At 43.1% G+C, this 20094-nt stretch overlaps 1 protein-coding gene across 1 annotated transcript in view; it reads right to left on the bottom strand.

The window, feature by feature from the left end:
* The window catches only part of TMEFF1 (transmembrane protein with EGF like and two follistatin like domains 1), a gene marked incomplete at its 5' end in the record, with an annotated part of 130343 nt that overhangs the window by 9607 nt on the left and 100642 nt on the right, over positions 1-20094 (bottom strand). Inside the window, 2 exons of the mRNA XM_056331498.1 lie at positions 4839-4904; positions 5750-5898. Coding sequence (XP_056187473.1) covers positions 4839-4904; positions 5750-5898 — 215 coding nt within the window. The remainder of the gene's footprint in view (positions 1-4838; positions 4905-5749; positions 5899-20094) is intronic.

The following is a 20094-nucleotide window of genomic DNA, read 5'->3' on the forward strand; positions in this document are numbered from 1 at the left end:
ACAAGAATAACTCACAGGAATTTAAAGCAAAAGCAAACAGATGGAAGTGTGGACCATTCTCTTGTACTGGAATAAAAAATAATTCAAAGTAGTTCGATTTAGGCTCCCACTATAAGACCTGACTACTACCTAAAAAAATTTCAAAACAATTCCTTTGCAAAAGGCTCCCTCCGTGCACATCATTTGCTGAACTTCAGACTGCACAAGCTATATACTTTAATAATAATAATTATATACAATGTTTCTTCCACTAACTAGATTTCAAGGGCAATTTATATGCAATGAATAAAAAGCTGCAACTTCTTCTAAATAGGAAGAAAAAGTGGTGTTTCATTACATCGCATAATAAGATGTATATTCTATTTGGAGCCTTTTATGCCTTCATAATATAAGTGAAAATTGACATTAAATCATTCCAACTGGTATATTATATGGAGTGAAAATAAGAAAATTTGTAAAAAAAGAAAAATATATAGAGCTTTTCAGCACTGTGTGGCTTTTCAATAAGAACACAAGGAATGTTGAAAGCAATGGTGGGATGTCTTTACTCTGGGAGGCCATGGGAGTGCAAAAAAAGTATAATGACAGAAAAAACTAAAGGCCAGAGCTAAAAGAGAAGATACCAACATCTCGCAACAAAATCTGCATTAAGACCAGTGCTGAGGAGAAACAACAGCGAGTTACAGTCATTAGCGATTCCCTCCTGTGCAGAACAGAAGCACCCATTTGCAGACCAGATCCTTTTTTCAGGGAAGTTTGCTGCCTCCCTGGGGCCCAAATTAAGGATGTCACCACAAGACTGAAGAGCTTAGAACAACCTTCAGACAACAATCCATTCCTGCTCCTTCACATGGGTACTAATGAGGTAGCAACAAAAAGTCTGAGATTGATCAAAAGAGATTTCAGAGCCCTGGGGAAAATGCTAAAAAATCTGGGAGCTTGGGTAGCATTCTCTTCAATCCTCCAATGATGGGGGGAGACTTTGGAAGAAACAAGTGAGACCAAGATATCAATACCTGGCATTGGGATTGCTGCTTCCACCAAAACTTTGGATTTTTAAACTATGGAAGAGCCTTTGAGGCACCAGGTATACTGGGCCTGACAGGATCTACCTGTCCTGATAGAGAAAATGCATCTTTGGGTGTAGGCTGGTGGATCTGATTGAGGGGGCTTTAAACTAGAATGGATGGAGGAAGGGGATACCAACAGGATTGCAGTAGGTAAGCCAAGCGTTGGCATGGCCTTGCCTGAGGGTGGCAATGCTGGTGGGAACATTTGCACTGCTCCTGGGAGCACAGAGGGCTCAGGAGCATATCTGAAATGCTTGTACACCAACACATGCAGTATGAGAGACAAACAGGATGAACTGGAAGTGTTGGTTGGTTCCCAGAGCCACAATATCATCGGTATTAGCGAGACTTGGTGGAATGAGTCCCATGAATGGAGTGCTGGGATGGGGGGCTGCAGGCTGTTCAGGAGGGATAGGCAGGGCATGATGATGTGGTTGAGAGCTTCTGGGTGGGGGTTAGAGGGATGGAAGACAAAGGAGATGTTTAAGTGGGTGTCTACTACCCATCATCCAGCCAGGGTGCAAGCACTGATGAGTTATTTTACAGGAAAGGAAGAGAAATTTCTGGATTGGTAGCCCTTGTCCTTATGAGAGATTTCAATTTCCCAGGCATCAAGTGGGAATATCGCACTGCTGTGACAAGCAGGTCTTGGAAATTCTCAAGGTTGGTGGGAGATGATAACTTCTTGCCACAAGTACTCCGTGAGCCAACTAGGAAAGATGCCCTCCCAGGCTTGCTGTGTGCGAATAGAGAAGGACTTGTGGGGGATGTGATGGTAGGTGGTTGTCTTGGCCGCAGTGGTTATGAAAAACTGAGTTTAAAATTCTCAGTGTAATGAGAAAAAAGGACAGCAGAGTTGGTACCCTAGTCCTGAGGAGAGCAAACTTTTAAGCTATTCAAGGAGCTATGTAGCAGAGTATCCTGGGAACCTGCTTCTGAGGGCTTAGGGGTCCACAAGTGCTGGTCAGTTTTATAGAAGCCTCTTTTAGAAGCACAGGAGCGGGCAATCCTTCCGTGTTACAAGTCAGGCAAATGGGGCAGAAGACCAGCTTGGCTGAACAGAGAACTCACGGAGCTCAAGAGGAAAAAGGATTGTATGATCTCTGCAAGCAAGGTCAGGCTTCACAGGAAGGTTCCACAGCCATGGTTCTTATGTGTCGGGAGAAGACACGAAAGGCCAAAGCTCAGTTAGAGTTGAATCTGGCCAGTGTTGTGTCCAACAACAAGAAGGGCTTTTTTTAAGTACGTTAATAGCAAGAGGACGTCTATAAAAGCATTGGACTGATACTTGTTGTGAATGGTCGTCTGACCCCTAGGGAAGAGGAAAAAGCGGAGACATGCAGTGGGTTTTTTTGGCCTCAGCCTTTAGTAATACTGATGCACCTTGGGCTGCCCAGTCCCCAGAGTCAGAGGACCACGAGTGTGGGAATGATGATTTTCCATTTGTAGACCCTGAAGTTGTGAGGGACCAGCTGTATCATCTGAATGTTCACAAGTCCATGGGGCCTAATGGGATTCTGCCAGAGTGCTGAAGGAGCTAGCGGACGTAATGGCAGGACCCCTCTCGATCATCTGCCAAAGGTCTGGGAGTCTGGGGAGGTCCCTGCTGCCTGCAGGCCAGCCAGTGTCACTGCAATGTACGAGAAGGGTGTGAGGGAAGACCCAGGAAACTGCAGACCTGCTAGTCTAACCTCAGTTCCTGGGGAAAATTATGGGGAAGATTATGCTGGGTGCTGCTGAAAGGCATTTAGAGAGTACTGCAGGCATCAGGCAGAGTCAACATGGGTTCACAAAGGGAAAGTCCTGTTTTAACTAATTTGGTGTCCTCCTATGGAAAGGTCACCTGCCTAGTGAGTGAAAGCAAGGCGCTGGATGTAGTTTTTCTGGGGTTTAGTAAGGCTTTTGATAACGTCCCTCACAGCATTCTTCTGTGCGCTGGGTGGAGAACCCACCAAAGGGCAGGGCTCAGAGGGTTTTAGTGAATGGGGCTACATCTGGATGGCGACTGGTCACCAGCGGTGTTCCTCAGGGTTCAGTTCAAGGGCCAGTCCTGTTCAATATATTCTTCAATGACTTGGATGCAGGAGTTGAATGCACCATTAGCAAGTTTGCTAATGATACCAAGCTGGGAGGTGCTGTTGCCTCTCGAGGGACAAGATGCCTTGCAGAGGGATCTAGATAGATTGGAGCATTGGGTGGTGATTAATGGGATGAAATTTAACAAGTCCAAATGCCAGATTCTGCACCTAGGACACAGTACCACCAGGCATAAGCATAAACTGGGAGAGGAGCGGCTGGAGAGCAGCCCTGCAGAAAGGGATCTCCGGGTGCTGGTCGACAGCCGGCTCCGTGGGAGGCTGCAGTGTGCCCTGGCAGCCAAGGGGGCAGAGCGCATCCCAGGGGGCATCAAACACTGGAACCAGCTGGTCAGAAGAGGTGATGATCCTGCTGTATTCAGCTTTGGTGTGGCCTCACATCGAGTGCTGTGTGCTGTTGTGGGCCCCACAATTTAGGAGGGTTGGGAAGGTCTTTGAATGCACCCAGAGGAGGGCAACACAGCTGGTGAAAGGGCTGGAAGGCATGTCCTGTGAGGAGCGGCTAAGGACTTTGGGCTTGTCTAGTTTGGAGAAAAAGAGGCTGAAGGGTGACCTCATTGCTCTCTGCAGCTTCCTGAGGAGGGGAATTGGAGTGGGAGATGCTGATCTTCCCTCCCTGGGATCCAGTGACAGGACACATGGGAATGGTTCAAAGCTGCAGCAGCGGAGGTTCAGGCTGGACATTGGGAAGCACTTCTTTACCAAGAGGGTGGTCAGACACTGGAACAGGCTTCCTGGAGAGGTGGTCGATGCCCCAAGCCTGTCAGTGTTTAAGAGGCATTTGGGCAATGCCCTTAACAACATGCTTTAGCTTTTGGTCAGCCCTGAATTGGTCAGGCAGTTGGACTAGGTGATTGTTGTAGGTCCCTTCCAACTGAAAATATTTTATTCTGTTCTACTTTCCTGTACTGTACTCTACACTATTCTATTCTATTCTATCCATGCTATTATTTCTGAGAGAAAAGGAGAAAAGATTAACACCTATGCAGATCTGTTCTTTGCCGTAACTTGTGAAAGACAGAGGTGTTTTGTTCTGGACAACAATGCTTTGAAGAAAAGCCACTGACATGCAGAAGCATATTTGCTCTGAGGATGTACCTAACACACATGCAGGCTACTACCGTAGCATAAAATAACTGAGCAGAAAGTTAAACTCTGCCTTATTTCATTTATGTTAAGGTTATTAAAGGTAAGGTAAGCTTCACAGAGATAAAACATTTTCAATCAATGTGATTCAGCATATTATTTTACTAAAAACATTGTAAAACAACCTAACAAATACAGAATTTGCCATTTTTTCCCCAGAAGTTAACAGAAAAGATCACATGAGAGAGGTTTGCATCATTTCATCAGGAATGTCACAGCTTGATGACATTCTTTCATACTAGTCTTCCAGTAAAGTAATTTCCATGGCACTCGGGGGGAGTCTAATCCTGTGACCACTGCACAGGGTGGTGAGAAGCTGGGCAAGTTAGAGGAGGAATACAGCAGGCAGAACTCACAAACCATGCACATCTTCTTGCCAGCATTGCAACATGCTGTAAGAAAAAAGGTGTTCACCGGTCTGTTTCAGTTACAGAAATCAAAGCTGTAAGGCAGACAAGAAGGAACCTGCATGCTCTGTTTTCTCATCTTGTGAAATCATAACCAAACAGCACAGTCAGCACAGTACCTTTCACCTCTGGCCGATACTGCATGCCATCATCTTTCTTTCCAACTGCGTTTGTATCATCTGTTTCTAGATGATAAATACATGCATGGACAGCTATTAGGGAAGGCTTACTACCAGACCACTATATGTATGTCATTGAGAAGCCAGAAAAATAGTCAAAGAAGTATCTTAATTGCAGTAAAACTGGACACATTCCCACATTGTTTCACCCATACAACCAGGTTGGTAGCACACTTGGTCAGAAACAGTCAGTAACCCCAGGGTCCAGACCAACACATGGCACACCTCGGGCTTGTGTGAGGTCTTGGTGACAGTCTGTTTTGGTTTTGGAACTGTTCAAGTTACAGATCTAGATGTAACTGTCAAAGAGATGGTGGAAAGCTGTTATTCCCATGAGAAAGTCCTAACTGCAACACCCCAAAACTGAAGTGTCATGCACAGGATTAACTACAAGGCAGTGGACGGAGGGTTTCAGTGGGCTGTTCCAACACTGAAAAAGGAAACGGATAAATATTTGTTTGATTGGGGCCCCAACTCAACTCACCTTGGAAGCACATTGTACAGACCACAGCAGCAAGAGAGGACATTTGCAACACACTGGTATTCCTTTTGCTCTCCCGCTTCTTACTACCCCCTCATATAAGGCCCGTTGGACTATTGCTTAGATTATTGTAAGAGCTTTTGCCATCTTTCCAGGTAACAGCAGCCAAAGAAAGGTAATGTAAACACAGCATGTATGTATGTAGCGTAAACATACCTCTCTGTGGGAACCTCTAAAATACATAAATAAAAGTGGGGAGTTCACTGATAACTGGATCAGTGACTTCTGATCAAAAACGGGAAAGGGAAAGCTCTACCAAGCCCACTTATGTCAGAACTTATATTTACCAGAAAAACAAAATTAAGCCTACCTGAGCAGTGTCCAAGATGCCTGATATCGATCTGCTCTTGCCTCAGACATGATGCTTCTCTAACAAAGCATGGATTGTTATAGGAACTTCCATCAGAAGCACATACAGGATTAAAGCTGTATCCACTGCAGTCTATATTACATACACACCTGTTAATTGAAACATACAGCAAAACAAAGTTGACATCCAGCAAACAAAAATTAAGTCATGTTGAGCCCCAAGTAATCAGCAGTTCATACACTAAAATCAGGGGAGAAAAGCGTGTTGCATGAGGATGCTGAAGAATTTGCTGAGGTCACAGGCTTCTAAGCAGAATGTACAAAACTACGAATAGGTGCTTCAGTGTGCTTTTTAATAATGTATTGATGTTTCTTGTAGTTTTACTATAATATCAATCTAATCCACACCTGGAAATTGATAACACATTACTAGGAAGATTTACTATATTAATATAACAGTTTGTGGTGTCTGTTCTCAAGTGTGAACAAAACCAGATTAAAACTATTCTTTTCTGTGAGTGTCAGGATCCCTGAAAGGGAAACAAAAGAAAAGGACTCCCATTTCTGTTAAGCAGTAAAAGAAATTTCTCTATTTCAGAGGCTGTATAGAATCATTATGCTTTGCTAACTGTGTCATTTCATCAAGTCATTCATTCATACCTTTGAAAGTCAACAGAGGGTTTATTGCATTGTATTTAAAACAGGTTTATGCAATATGGATTATTTCATATTGCATCCAATCAACACTTTGGCTGGTTTATACACTGCATATTCCATATATTTTGCAACTATGGATTATAAAATTAAAGTGGGGGAAAATTAAGACCTAGCATGTAGCTGGTTCCTAACCACACATACCTAGGACAGCCAAAGACTTAGACAGGGCAATGACTTACCTGTTTTCAGTTAGATAGTTCTGTTGCTCCAACAAAAAGTCCTGAAATTTTACACGTGTGAATGGCACAGGAAAACTTTCCAGCTTTTCAAGCTCTACCCTCTTGTTTATTTTAATCAATATACTACTTTTTAACTGAACCTCTGTTTTTGAATGGAAGTTTCTGTGTGTGCCTCACTTTATTCTGCAAGCTCTGCTCTGCCTTTGGACTGGGTGGCTGCAGAATGGGGGTCAAGGTGGGCACCAGGTCCAGCTCTTAGCTGAGTTCCTCCTGATGCCACGAGAGCAGGAAGAACTGCTCTGCATCTTCTGAGGAGGTGGCAGTAGGCATGCAGTCCTCTCCTTGCTGGAAAGCTCTACACAGGGTGCACATAGTCTGATGGCTAGGAGCTGCTGCTAGCTTCATCTTGATTCATTCTTGTAAGACCGAGTGTGAAGAAAAAAACTGAAGCTGCTAACTTGACAGGTTTTTTATGTTCTTTCCAGCTGTTCCAGATGCAATTAAATTATTAAATATACATATGTGTGCCTCAGGTCCGTAACAAAACTCACAGCAGGACCCAATTCAATGCTGCAGAAAGACTGAAGATGGCCAGCACACCTTTCTCTCTCCTTTTTCCATGAGCAGCTTTTGTTGCCTAAATTTAAAGACGTCAATTTTGCCAGTAATATTTTGTGCCTGTGAACTTCAGATTGTTGCTTAACAAAAGAACAACTCTAGCATAAACAGGTTTTTAAGTGCACCTACTGACAGTGAAAAACTGCCCCAGTAATGAGTCTTTACACATCTTAGTGACATACCTCAAAGTACTCATGAAACCGCTAAGTATCAATATGATGAACATACAATAATTTTTCCTACTAGAAATGTCAATGGTTGTAAACCTTGGACCCAGGAAAGGAAGTACTATTTTGTCACATGCTCCCACATGACTTTAAGCCTAATAAGCCTAATAAGCGGTTTATTAGGATTTACTATATGCAAATAAAAGGCTCATGGCTCAGCAGTTGTGCACATTTATTAACACAAATGAGTGGAGTGCTAGTCCTAATTTCTATGATACTGGCATAAGACACATGACATAGAAGATACAGATGCTTACAGATATCCTCACTCAGCCTTAGCACTCAGGAAACACCACTGCCTGCGCACATCCATCCTTGTCACATTTCAGCACATTTGCATATGTATCTCCAGACCAACTCCACCTGCATGCCTATGTCCAAACAGCTCTAAATCTGTCTGAAGTCACCATCCAAGGTGAGTGGAAGCAGGAAACTGCTTATGTTTTCATGCTTTGCTGCATTTAAATTTAACATCTAAAGTTAAATGCTTACTTACTTAGCATTGCTAAATGCTTGTTTTAGGGGTAGTTGTAAATTCCTGACCCTGTTTTTCTGATAAACACCCCCAGTCTTAGCTCTAACCATCTTTTCAATGTACAAAATTTTCTTTTTTATAATTTAAAATTTAAAAGTAGGAAAATCATAAAAAAAAAAAAAAAGAAAACCTTAAGTGCTGGGGCAGTGTGAAGCAGCTGAAGCCCACTGACCAGGTGCAACAGGCTTGCCGCTGCTTTCTGTCCTTGGAGCAGGACAGACCTGGTGATTGCCAGGAGTGGGAGCAAGTGAAATACCAGCCTGCTGCCAGGCTGGATACTGGGATTTGCTGGAGGCTTGCAAGCACACCAAATGCCCGGTGGGGCCCCACTGGCACAGCAGACCCTGAGCAGCTGGCAGACACTGCTGCTTTGCACCCGCAGGCATGAGGGCTGCAGGCACACCAAATCTCCAGAGAGTGCCTCACCAGCCGGACAGACCTGGCCATGTGCCTGCTGCCCACCTGTTTCCCGGGCTGCTCACCCACATGCTCACTGGGTGGTGCAGCTTTGGGGTGGTCCTGACTGCCCTTCCCCATGGGGAGATGGGACGGATGGTCATGGCGATTTCTGCCCCACTGTGGCTTGCTGTTGCTGGCCACAGTGCCTGGCAAAACCAACAGGGCTCCCGGGGCATCCCCCAGTGTTTGTGATCCTGATCTCCAGGATCTGCCCCCTCTTTTGGGATCCACACTGCCCTCCTTCCAGGTACTCTCCTGCTCAAGGGCACTGGCTTTCAGGACACCTCTTCTCTCCAGAGACCAGGCCCTCAGTTTCCCAGTCTAAGCAATCTATCTGCAGAAGTGCACTGTATAACCAGCTTTCCAGCTGCTGACTCCGTCTCGTAGCTCTTTATTAACTGGAGGATTCAGGATCTGACACTTTTGTTGAGCCTGGGCATTATCCAGAATTTACAACCAGTCCGTGCTGGTTGCAGCTTAGGAGTTGAGACGTTCAATTTCAGACATTCACCCCCCTGACATGCATCCAATTACCTGCCTGGTGCTGTTAGCTACTCCTTTGCCTATGACCAAATGCCAAATGGTATGCCTGGCCTTCACCTGGCCATTTAGTTATAGGTGTAGATGCTTCAACAGAGCTGTCTGGCACATAAAAGCGGGTGGTTTAAGTATGCCATGGGATAATGAACAGTTGAACTAATGTACTTAAAAAAATTGAAACTATTACGCTTCATTATTCCAACATAAAAGCCTGAAGCCTTTCAGAAGGCTGAAAGGGAATGATTTAAAGTGACGATGTGGCTGGGGCGTGATCCTCTGAAGGGAGCAATGCCTCTGCGGATGCAGCATGGTGGCAGAGAGGGAGCCAGGACTGCACATTCAGAAACCTCTACCCATCAGAGAGTCCGCATGGGGTGCAGTGAAGTTGTCCTTGCTTATAGCCAGCTGGCACTAGACCCAAAATACAGCCAGGTCTGCCTGCACAAAGTGCCAACTGGTGACATGGCAGCAGAGAAATGTGGGCAGTGCTGCTTTCAATAGAAAACATGAAACGAAAGTTGTTTTTAACCACCTAGTGTTTGTGAAGGAAGGTAAAACCATAAGAGAGACAGTTGCTGCTCTGATGCTGCACATCAAACACATCAAAGCCGGTGGCTGAGTCTGCAAGAGGACAGGACCACCAGCACAGACTGAAACAAAAAAGAAGCTCAGCAAAGTATTGGAAGATACAGAAACAAACTCGCTATGAAATAGCAAAGCTGTGTTACACCTTGAAGTCAAAGAACTAGAGAAAGCAGAGAATAGCTTGATACCGAGGAGATGGCAGAAAGTCCAACTTCCTGAGGGCAGTCACCACTCCCCTCCCCCCCCCACCCCCCAAGCCAATTTGAGTCCTAAAGCCAGGCAGAAGTCAAAGTTCAAGGCTATCAAGCACAGCCCATGGGGCTGAACCATCCCACGGACAATACCAGCAGTACACAAAGTATGGGAGAAGATGCAGCAGACTGTTAATGAGCTAAAAGTGGGCCTCAAAGGGCAGAAATCTTATCAGGGGCTTTTGCAGGCAGGAGAAGCTGTGTGGCACCATGGACTGTGGGCTTTTCTTCACAGCTGGAGACTGAAACTTGACAGAGAACTGAAGTCCCATATTGTAATCTGTTCCCTGAGAAGTCCTTCTTATGTTGGGGAGAGAGCTTGAAGAGATCAGACAACAACACAGAGAGATGCTCAGGAAGGGAGGGCAGGAATAATTTGCGATCTTGAAGTGGGAGCGGGGATATGTGGGAGTCGCACAGGACGGGCATCCAGAAGTAGAGTAGACCCTAACTGTAAAATTCCTAAGACCCCTCCTTTAAGGCACTTACTCTCACTTCTGCCTTGGCCCCCACCCTCACTGTGTCCGTGTACAGTGGTCCATGACAGCAGTGCCACATGCAGTGCCCCAAGCTTGGCTGTGCAGCTGTGGACACTTTCCAGCACAGCTTGGGCCAAATGACTGAATGGCAGCACTGCTGTGAGGCTGGACTCCTCTGGCCACCAGCCCGCTACAGGCACTAGCCTAAAAATTTAGCTTCAGAAGCAAGAGGATGCAAAGGTGTTGAGCGTATTTCAAATTCACATACCAAGTATAAAAATATTAGGCTATACAATTAGAGATACAATATAATAATGTGCAACAGAAGGCGATTTTATAAACCAGGAGGATCAAAAAGCTTATAGCAGCAAGATTTAGGTTAGGATATTAATCCATATAAAAAGGGTATTTTGAAGAGAATTTTCCACCTTACTTATACTCACTTTAAAGAGGTTCTAAAACACTATCCTGCATTTAAGACAACATCGCGGGTTTGATTCTAGCTTTAAATATTTTTAACATTGTTTTTTAGGTACCATTTTTGTTCTATTCCGAAGCAAGATGCATTTTCATCCATAATTACCAGTGGAAATACAAATTATGCATGCTGTAAGCATGTGCTTTCTGGTGTGAGCAGGTAGGTGTATACTGAAATTATAGTGTACCAAAATGGCTGGTTTGCAACAAAAAAAAAAAAGATTTTTTTTAAAAAAAGAATAGTATCGATCATAAAACACTATTTGTAATAATAGGAACCTACTCAGACATAGAAACTGAATTTCTAATGTGAGAAATTAACTATCTAGAACCTCTTAATCACTGCTGGTTTGACCCCTCACTATGTTTTCACAGATGCTAAAGGCTGGTCTGAGTTTGGATGGCTGACACAATCCAAGGAGATGATAGCATGTGATGATGTCAGTCATAAATAAATGCAGAACAAAATCTTGTATTTGAGCTTCTAGTGTGGAAAATCCGAGGTTCAAACCCAGATCTGCATTGCTTCCATGCTGCAAGCAGACCAAGAAGGTGAACATGGGACAACCACAGCGGAGATGAGCAGCCAGCCTGACTCCTGGAGTCACACGTGAGAAGTCTCCTGGGTAGGTGGTGCTGAAGCTTAAGCCCTGTCCTTTAGGCAAATGCCGCTCTGACAGCTATGTTTATTGCTCAGGAGTGACCCCACAAGGAAATCAGGAAGGACCTTGGGAAAGAAAATGCAGAATCATGGGAATTTTCAGAAAGAGAAATATAATTCTTTTGAAAACTTGCAAAACAATAACACCAGAGTACTTTTAAACAGGATGGTATCTTTCTCCTAGCCCTCAATTATTTGCTTCTGCTATTTGGAGTAACTTCCAGGAACACCTGCCTGAAGACCAGCAATGGTGCAAGCATAAATTGTTGTGTGAAGTTGATCCTGAGCTGCTATAAGTGAGGATTGTTGCAGCACAAACAAGCTAGCAGGCTGCAACAAGGCTTTTACCATCAGTCAGATTCTACTGTCCATGCTGTTTCTCCTTCCTCCAGAGATCAGACCACACTGCTCCTCCTTCCAACCGTTTCCCCTACAATCCTCAGGGCTATTCATCTACTTAGCAGGAACGAGCTACAGCTGCACATCATCCATGTCAATCAACCCACTGCCTTCAAAACAAGGCCACAGCTGCATGTTATCAATGTTAATCAACCCACTGCCTTCATTGCTCTATAAGGATAAGCACAGCAAAGTCTGCATCAAAAAAAACCCCAAACCCCTGCAATAAAAGGCTTCTCTAATTTATCAGTTGCTTTTTCAAAGCACCAGTCTTCCTTCAGGCTTTCCAAAGCTGTGCCACATAGGGTAAATCAATCATCACATCCTAATAGAAGACTATGGTAAAATCTTAGCTCTGTTACTGATACCGGGCATTTTGCCACCATGGCTTAGAGCTGAGTGAGGATGCCACAGCTTGAGCCTCACTGCCAGTCTGCTGTTGGCTTTTGTATGTGTTTGACAAACATGATCCTGCTTGGTGCCCCATGAAAATAAAGAAAAATTACCAACTGGCACCCTCAGCCTGATGTGTGGCTGCTCAGCATAACCTTCAGAAGAAAAGTGTTAGTCAAGGAAAAGTCAAATAACATAATTGTGTACTAAGGATGCCTTGAAAGTGCTATGCTTCATACCAGAAAAAAGTGAACCAGTGCTTCAAGTTTTTGCTATAACAGCTTGTTGTAAAAGTCACACTGGAATAAAAGGAGTCAGAGAACTACAAGAGTTTTTATCCCTGTAACCTTCCTATTGGTTTTAACCAAAAGGATTGAAACGGGTAGTTAATTCTCCAAGTCGATGTCTTGTTGGAGAAGATTGCTGCTCAGTGTCCTCAATAGATTTTTTTTTTCTGTTGCTTAACCCTGGAAACTCAACAGGGCATATTCAGGTGTTTTTCCGAGGTACTAGAGTATACAGAAAAAAGCCCTTAATTTTGTCACCCATCATCAGAGAGCTGACATCCTAAGAAAAAAGGCACCAGCTTGCTGTGGCAACATGCTTTTAGAAGTTGCATGCATATCATTCATTAACACCATTAGCTAAACTGAAAAGCATTTCAATTTCAGGAAAGTACAAAGTGCTATAATTAAACCAAACAAAATTTTTAGGTGGCTTTAATAAATAAGAAATGAGAATGTACAACTCATTTATTAGGGGCTACTAGGTGTAACAAAGAAAATGTGTTTAGTGAAATGATGTGACACATTTGAAACAAGCTCAGGCTGTAAGAGCACTCACTGCTATCAGTAAATTAATTAGATCCCCAGAGATCAGAACACATTTCAAGGCTCATTTTTGTTTTCAGGTTCAAGGTGTACGTGGTATATTGGAAGTTCTGTGTGCTTAAAACTCATAGTAGATTCAAAGAAAAAAGGAGGAAAAAAAGGAAAAGGAAAACATGAGGGATTTGTTGAGTGGGCTTGGCTGCTGAGAGAGACTGGTGTTTCCAACCACCAGATCGGGCTGCTGTGTTTGTGCCCATCTGGGGTTTGCTCACAAATGTATTTTTCTGGCCTGGCCTCGCAAAGAATGCTGCTTGCTACCCCTTCCCAGCAGCCGACAGCAACAGTAAGCTTTCTCAGGTACTCACCTATTTATTGGCACATCTGCTTACAAACGTAAAATGGAAACACTGGTATAAAACAGAGTGGGTGAAATGCACACAGATGGATCAGGGTACGCTTGATGGAATAAATTTGATGAATTGAAATAGCAGAGGTGTTGCAATTGCAGCTAAGAAGATAACCATGTCAAATGAAGGATTACCTTCCATTTGATGTTTCTTCCCTTGTGTGCAATTCTTCCCAGATGAAACCTGAACTAAGAAAAGCTGGATTTCAAAGTGACTTTCCTACCTATGCGACTAGAGCTGAATCTTCATTAGGTTTTTTGGCATCTTTTAAAAAATCCCTTTATAGCACAAGAAAAGTAGATTTCAGTTCTACAAGCTTCTCTGTGCCCTACTTGAACGTCCTCTCTGCCTTTACTTCTGCCCAGCAATGCAGAACACCCTTTAAACACCGTAAGTTTCAGCTACTTTCCAGCTCTCCCTTCACTCTCTTTCTTGGTTTCATGGCATGGTTCTTTCTAACCACTGTAGAAATTTAGTCCTTACCTGCAGTGAGCTTCTATCAGCTTATGTGGTGAACTGATGCTTGTTCTCACAGGAGCAACCTAACCCTCCCTCCACCCTCGAATAGCAGAAACTTTCAAAGACTTGGCACTCACTGCTACAAAGACTGTTAAAAATATACATTAAAATAACGGGCCTGGGTTATTATCTGTCTAGGATCTATTCAATTTCTTAATAGTTAGTATAATGAAAAGACCATTATACTATTCCTTTTGTATCAGGATTTCCTCAGCCCAGTTTCACAAAATTCAGTAATCCCATGACACAATCCTAAATCCCTTGTTTGGGCAGATTTCCTGTATTGTTTGTGTCTCTGTTTTGTTTTACACACAGATACTTAGGGTTTTTTTCTGCTGGACCAGAAAGCTGTGAATTGCATTTCATAGAATCATAGAATAATTTAGGTTGGAAAAGACATTTAAGATCATCAAGTCCAGCTGTTAACGCAGGACTGCCAAGTCCATCACTAAACCATGCGCTTAAGCACCACACCTACACGTTTTTTAAATACCTCCAGGGATGGTGATTCCACCACCTCCCTGGGCAGCCTGTACCAATGCTTGACAACCCTTTCCATAAAGAAATCCTTCCTAATATCCAATCTAAATCTCCCCTGGCATAATTTTTGGCCATTTCCTTTTGTCTTGTTGCTTGTTATCTGGGAGAAGAGACCCACCTGCCTAGAACCTACTCTCATTAGCTATTGGGAGCAATAAGGTCCCCTCTGAGTCTCCTCCTCTCCAGGCTGAACAACCCCAGTTCCCCCAGCTGCTCCTCATGAGACTTGTGCTCCAGACCCTTCACCAGCTTCGCTGCCCTTCTCTGGACATGCTCCAGCACCTCAATGTCCCTCCTGCAGTGAGGGGCCCAGAACTGAACACGGGATTTGAGGTGGGGCCTCACCAGTGCCGAGCACAGGGGAATGATCACTGCCCTTGTCCTGCTGGCCACACTGTTTCGGATACAAGCCAGGATGCTGTTGCCCCCCTGGGCACACTGCTGGCTTATGTTCAGCTGACTGCCCACCCCCGCCTCCCAGGTCCTTTCCCCCCAGGCAGCTTTCCAGCCACCCTTCCCCAGGCCTGAAGTGTTGTGTGGGGTTGTGACCCAAGGGCAGGACCCGGCACTTCTCCTTGTTGAACCTCACACAGCTGGCCTTGGCCCATCGGTCCAGCCTGTCCAGATCCCTCTGCAGAGCCTCATTGGTAAATGATGGAGAGCAGCTTGGTGAGCTCCCTGACCAGCTCCCTCAGTACCCTCAGGTGGATCCCATCTGGCCCCATCGACTTGTGCACGTCTGAGTGGATCAGCAGGTCAGTAACCATTTCTCCTGGACTGTGGGGACTTCATTCTGTTCCCCCTCATCCCTGCCTTCCAGCTCAGGGGGCTGAGTACCCAGAGGGAAGCTGGTCTTGCTGTTAAAGGCTGAGGCAAAGAAAGCATTACGTACCTCAGCCTTTGTGGCAATGTCCCTCACCGCATCCAATGAAGGATGAAGGTTATCTTTGGCCTTCCTTTTGTTTCTAAGATATTTTCAAAAACATTTTTTGTTATCTTTTAGGCAGTAGGCAGCCTGAGTTCTAGCTGGGCTTCTACCTCTCTAATCTTTGCTTTGCATAACCTTGTGACATCCTTATAGACATCCAGAATTGCCTGCCCCTTCTGCCAAAGGTGGTAAACTCTCCTTTTTTCCCTGAGAAATTTACACAGGATTACGATACCCTTTCTTAAGAGTATCTCCATATGATATACCCTATAAAGGTAAAAAAAAAACCCAACAACAAAAAAAACCCACAACAAAAACAAAAAAAAAGGTGGCTATGGTAAATGAGTGAAAAAGTGGTCAAAAGAGGCAAGTATAAATTAGCATGTTGTATCTCAAACAGACTAAATCTTTCCCTGGAAGACAAACTAGATAGACAAGACAGACTGGGATTTTAGAATTTCCATATTGGTATTTCTAAGTCTTAATACTTGGACTTCTGAATTTCTGGTTTGGCCATTGTGAAAACAGACGCTATATAAATTATAGACCAGTGGAATCTATGTGTTGCCAAGACACATTTACTTTTCAAGAAAATCTCATAAAATATTAATCTCAAAAGGTCTATGTGGGGATCAGTTGTCAATCTTTCTTGAAAATCTACATTATGAGTAAAAACAGATCTTTAAAAGCATAGTGCACTTATTAAAAAAAGACCGAATGTGCTGAGAATTTAATTTCCATATTTCCTCTGTTAAAAAGCAAAATATATGTAAAAGTGAGAAAATGACACATCTGAACTTTTACAGTGAGGCTATTTTTCAGCTAATGATTTCTTTATCAAAGACCAAAAAACCCCACCCCAAAACAAAAAAAAAGGAAGAAAAATTATATTTATTACAGCCATTTAGGGACAGAAGGAAAGGAAGTTTGTTGCTGAGCATGGTATGGAGGACAAGATGATCACTTCAATGGGGCCTTGGCAAGGTGGAGGAACCTCCCAAAGTCTGAAGATGAAGAGAAAGCCACAGGACAGATTGGGGGTGGACCGATGGGGAAGCAGCTCTGCAGAAAAGGACCTGGGGGTCAGGGGAGCAGCAGGCTGGGAGGCTGCATCACAGGAGTGTTGCCAGCAGAGCAAGGGAGATGACTGCTCTCCTCCACTCAGCACTTATGAAGTCCCATCTGGAGCACTCTGTCCAGCTTTAGGACTCTCCCAGTAACAGCAAATACTTTGAGAAACTGGAGAGGGTCAGTAGCAAGCCACTGTGACAGGTAGAGGGCCAGAGTGTGTGCTCTGTAAGGAATGGTTGGGGGTACTGGGCTTGTTCAGCCTAGGGAAGAGGAGGCTAAGGAGGTTACTGACTGCTGTCAATGGCCTAAGAGGGGTTATTGAAAAGGCAGAGGGAGGCTCTTCTCAGAGGTCCACAGTAGAGGGGCAAAAGACAACAGTTACAAGTTACGGTGAGAGAAATTCTGACTGAACACAAGGAAATTATTGCTCAAAGTGAGAGCAGCTCAGCCCTTGAACAGATGCCCAGATGCCAACTCTCCCTTTGGGGAGATGGCCAGGCCTCTCCTGGTGAAGCCCTTGAGCCACCTGAATGAACTATCCCTGGCTGCAGTGCAGGGAGTGAGCCTGGACCAGACAACCCTCTAGAGATCCCATCCAACCCAAATTATTCTACAGTTCATGGTTTTATTCTGGATATTATTTTCCTGAAGTCACAACATACTTTAAAATGCCTTTTAAAGCAACATTCCTTCCAACACTTACTAGATGTTGGCATGCTGTTTTACTTGGGTATCTAGTAGTGCTTTGGCACATGCTGGCTAGGCATGCAAGAGGAAGGAAACACGCCACACAAAACAGTGCAAGAGCAGAGGATATAACTCCTCATAAGCAGTACTACTTTTTATGTTGGAAACATACTTCACATTTGAAGAAAAAATGTAAGATGAAACGCCTATTCTTCAATTGATTCAATATATTTAAAATGTTGATATTAAAATAGTATAAGTATATATTACTTATATTTACTATTAATGTGATGTATATAGTCTTTATCTTTAACATATAGGTATTAAAATTTTCTTCCTTGCTCTGAGCATGAATTTTGGTATGTGTAAGAAGAAACTTATGGAAAAAAATGACCAGATAATAGTAAGAAGCTTTGAAAACATATGGAAATCAGGACCATCTGAAAACTGAAGTCTTATGAAGAAATATATATACTTAAGAGCCCACCTTACTAATCACAACGTCAAGAACACCCAAATCCACACGTAAATCTATTCTACCAATTTATTTCCCAGTACCACAAGTGGCTATTGCAAAAAAATAAATCAAAAAAAGTTGTTCAGCTCTCAAAAGACAGTAAATAATAACTTAATTTTCAATCGTATGCAGTAAACTGAGGCATCATGTTGCTTAGAAGCTTTATAAAAATCACACTGAACATTATTTAACATTCACTTGGAATCTTTAATAGCCACAATAGTATTACAAATATTTATATACACTGCTTTCTTTGAAGAGTTAAGTGCTACACTGATGAAAAGTATTTTACAGCCACATCTGTTTTCATTTGTTTTGCATTCATACTGTATTATTTTAAGCGTTTCAATATTATCGGTATACTGTCCGCTGACTGTAGCGTACTGATGGGCTGATCTGTTTGTCACATGAACAAACAGTAGAACTGAAAAGTCCAGGGTATGCTAAGAAAAAACTGCAGTCTGGATACCCCAGAGTACATCAACAGTAAACCATATGTGTTTGGATTGGTGCTCTACAGGACTTTCCCCCATCAGCTTGAGGTGGCCTCAAGCTTTGTGTTGCCACTTTCATCTCCTATTCTCAACTCAACTGCATTTCCAATTCAAAATTCCAAAGGAAAGCACACAACCAGCTCCACACTACCTACATCTTTAGGTTTCTGGCCAGTTTCCTGCACAAAAGCTTAAGTTTATCAACCTCTCATGTACTTTTTCACTCCCCTACCACATGTTTTGCACCATTATACATAATATATTGCCTTTTCAACACAGCGGAGAAAGGTTCTGACCAGAGAGACATTGTGATGGGCAGGGTAGGCAGGGAGGTGCTGACTGATCAGTCTCAGGCAGCAGCTTTTCCCATGACGTACACAACCTATGTTTCAGTTTTGTTGCTAAAGGAGGAAATAAATCATTGCCCGATCCACGTGAAACCTGTGTTCTGCATTCTGTTACCACAGACCTACAGAAAACCACTGTATGGACGATACAGCACAGTATGCATTTATGCACCTTCAGACTAGTGTATCCTCAAGTGATTTTCTATGCTTTTGAAAAGCCTGCCCATAAGCTAACAACTCTTTAAAGTACTTGTAAGTTGTATGAGAAACGAAAAATATATAGAGAAATATATTTCTGTGATGTTTCCTCAACTTGATTGCTTTTCCATTTATATAAAGAAATAACGTACTGATTTGCAAACAGTTGAATATTAATTTTCTAAGTATGACATTCTGTTTCTGACAACCATCTCCTCAGACTTTATTTCTTTGTCTCAGTCCAACTAAAAATCAAGAGGCAGTAGAAATTATAAAGTTGTTTATATCTTTGCATTCAATTTACTATGTTTTATAACCACTTCTGGTTTAGACAAATGTTTCAAAGAAATCAAACAAAATGAAGATACAAATCTAAAACTCTGTGCAAAGCCTGAATTCTTCAAACTATGTATGATCTTGTGTAATAAAAGCATATGTAACAACTTTAATGAGAGAGAGCCATAACGCTTTAAAGCCAAGCATGAAAACTAAAAATTTGTAACTTTTTCAAAGGGAAAAAGACAATTTAAGATCAACAAAAATTTAACATCACTAACTTGTAATATGGAGTGCATCTTAACTGTGTACAACTGAACCTGATTAAATTTGCTTTTAAAAACCACCAAGCTTTGGTAACTACACAGAATCACAGAATAATTGAGGCTTGAAGGGATGTATAGAGGTCACCTAGTCCAAGCCCCTGCTCAAAGCTGGCCCAGGGCTGCTCTGATCAAGTTCAGACCATCTCCATGGACAGAAATTCCGTTGGCTCACCAGACACCATGTTCCAGTGTCCAACCACCCTTATGGTGGAAACGTTTTCCATTATGTGAAATTAGAATTCACCATGCTCTGACACGTGCCCAATGTCCCTCACACTATCACTGTGCACCTCCAAGAAAGGACTTGCTTAGAGATCAGCAAGTCCAACTCTAAAAATCAAGAAGTGCCAAGTGGTCTTGCTCCTGCTTCTTTGTTGCAAGAATCATCCTACAGTTTTCACTGAAGCTGTGAGTTGCTATCATTTTTCTTGTGGGTATCCCACATCTGTCCAGTCCCAAAAGACAAATCACAGTCTATATGGAATAAAACTGTCTTTATCAGGATCTTTCCTTATCAAGAGAAAATAGGCCTATCTGCACTCCAGGCTGTTGCAGCTGGCCTGTTAGCAGGTCCTGAGATTTCTGATTAATGCCCACTCATTTACCTCAAACCACTCAACACTTTGTCGCATGGATATCTACCCTTCCACCAATTCACTAACAATTTTATTCATAATTATTAAAAC

Source organism: Falco biarmicus, chromosome 3, assembly GCF_023638135.1.
Source record: "Falco biarmicus isolate bFalBia1 chromosome 3, bFalBia1.pri, whole genome shotgun sequence".
Taxonomy (NCBI): Eukaryota; Metazoa; Chordata; class Aves; order Falconiformes; family Falconidae; genus Falco; species Falco biarmicus.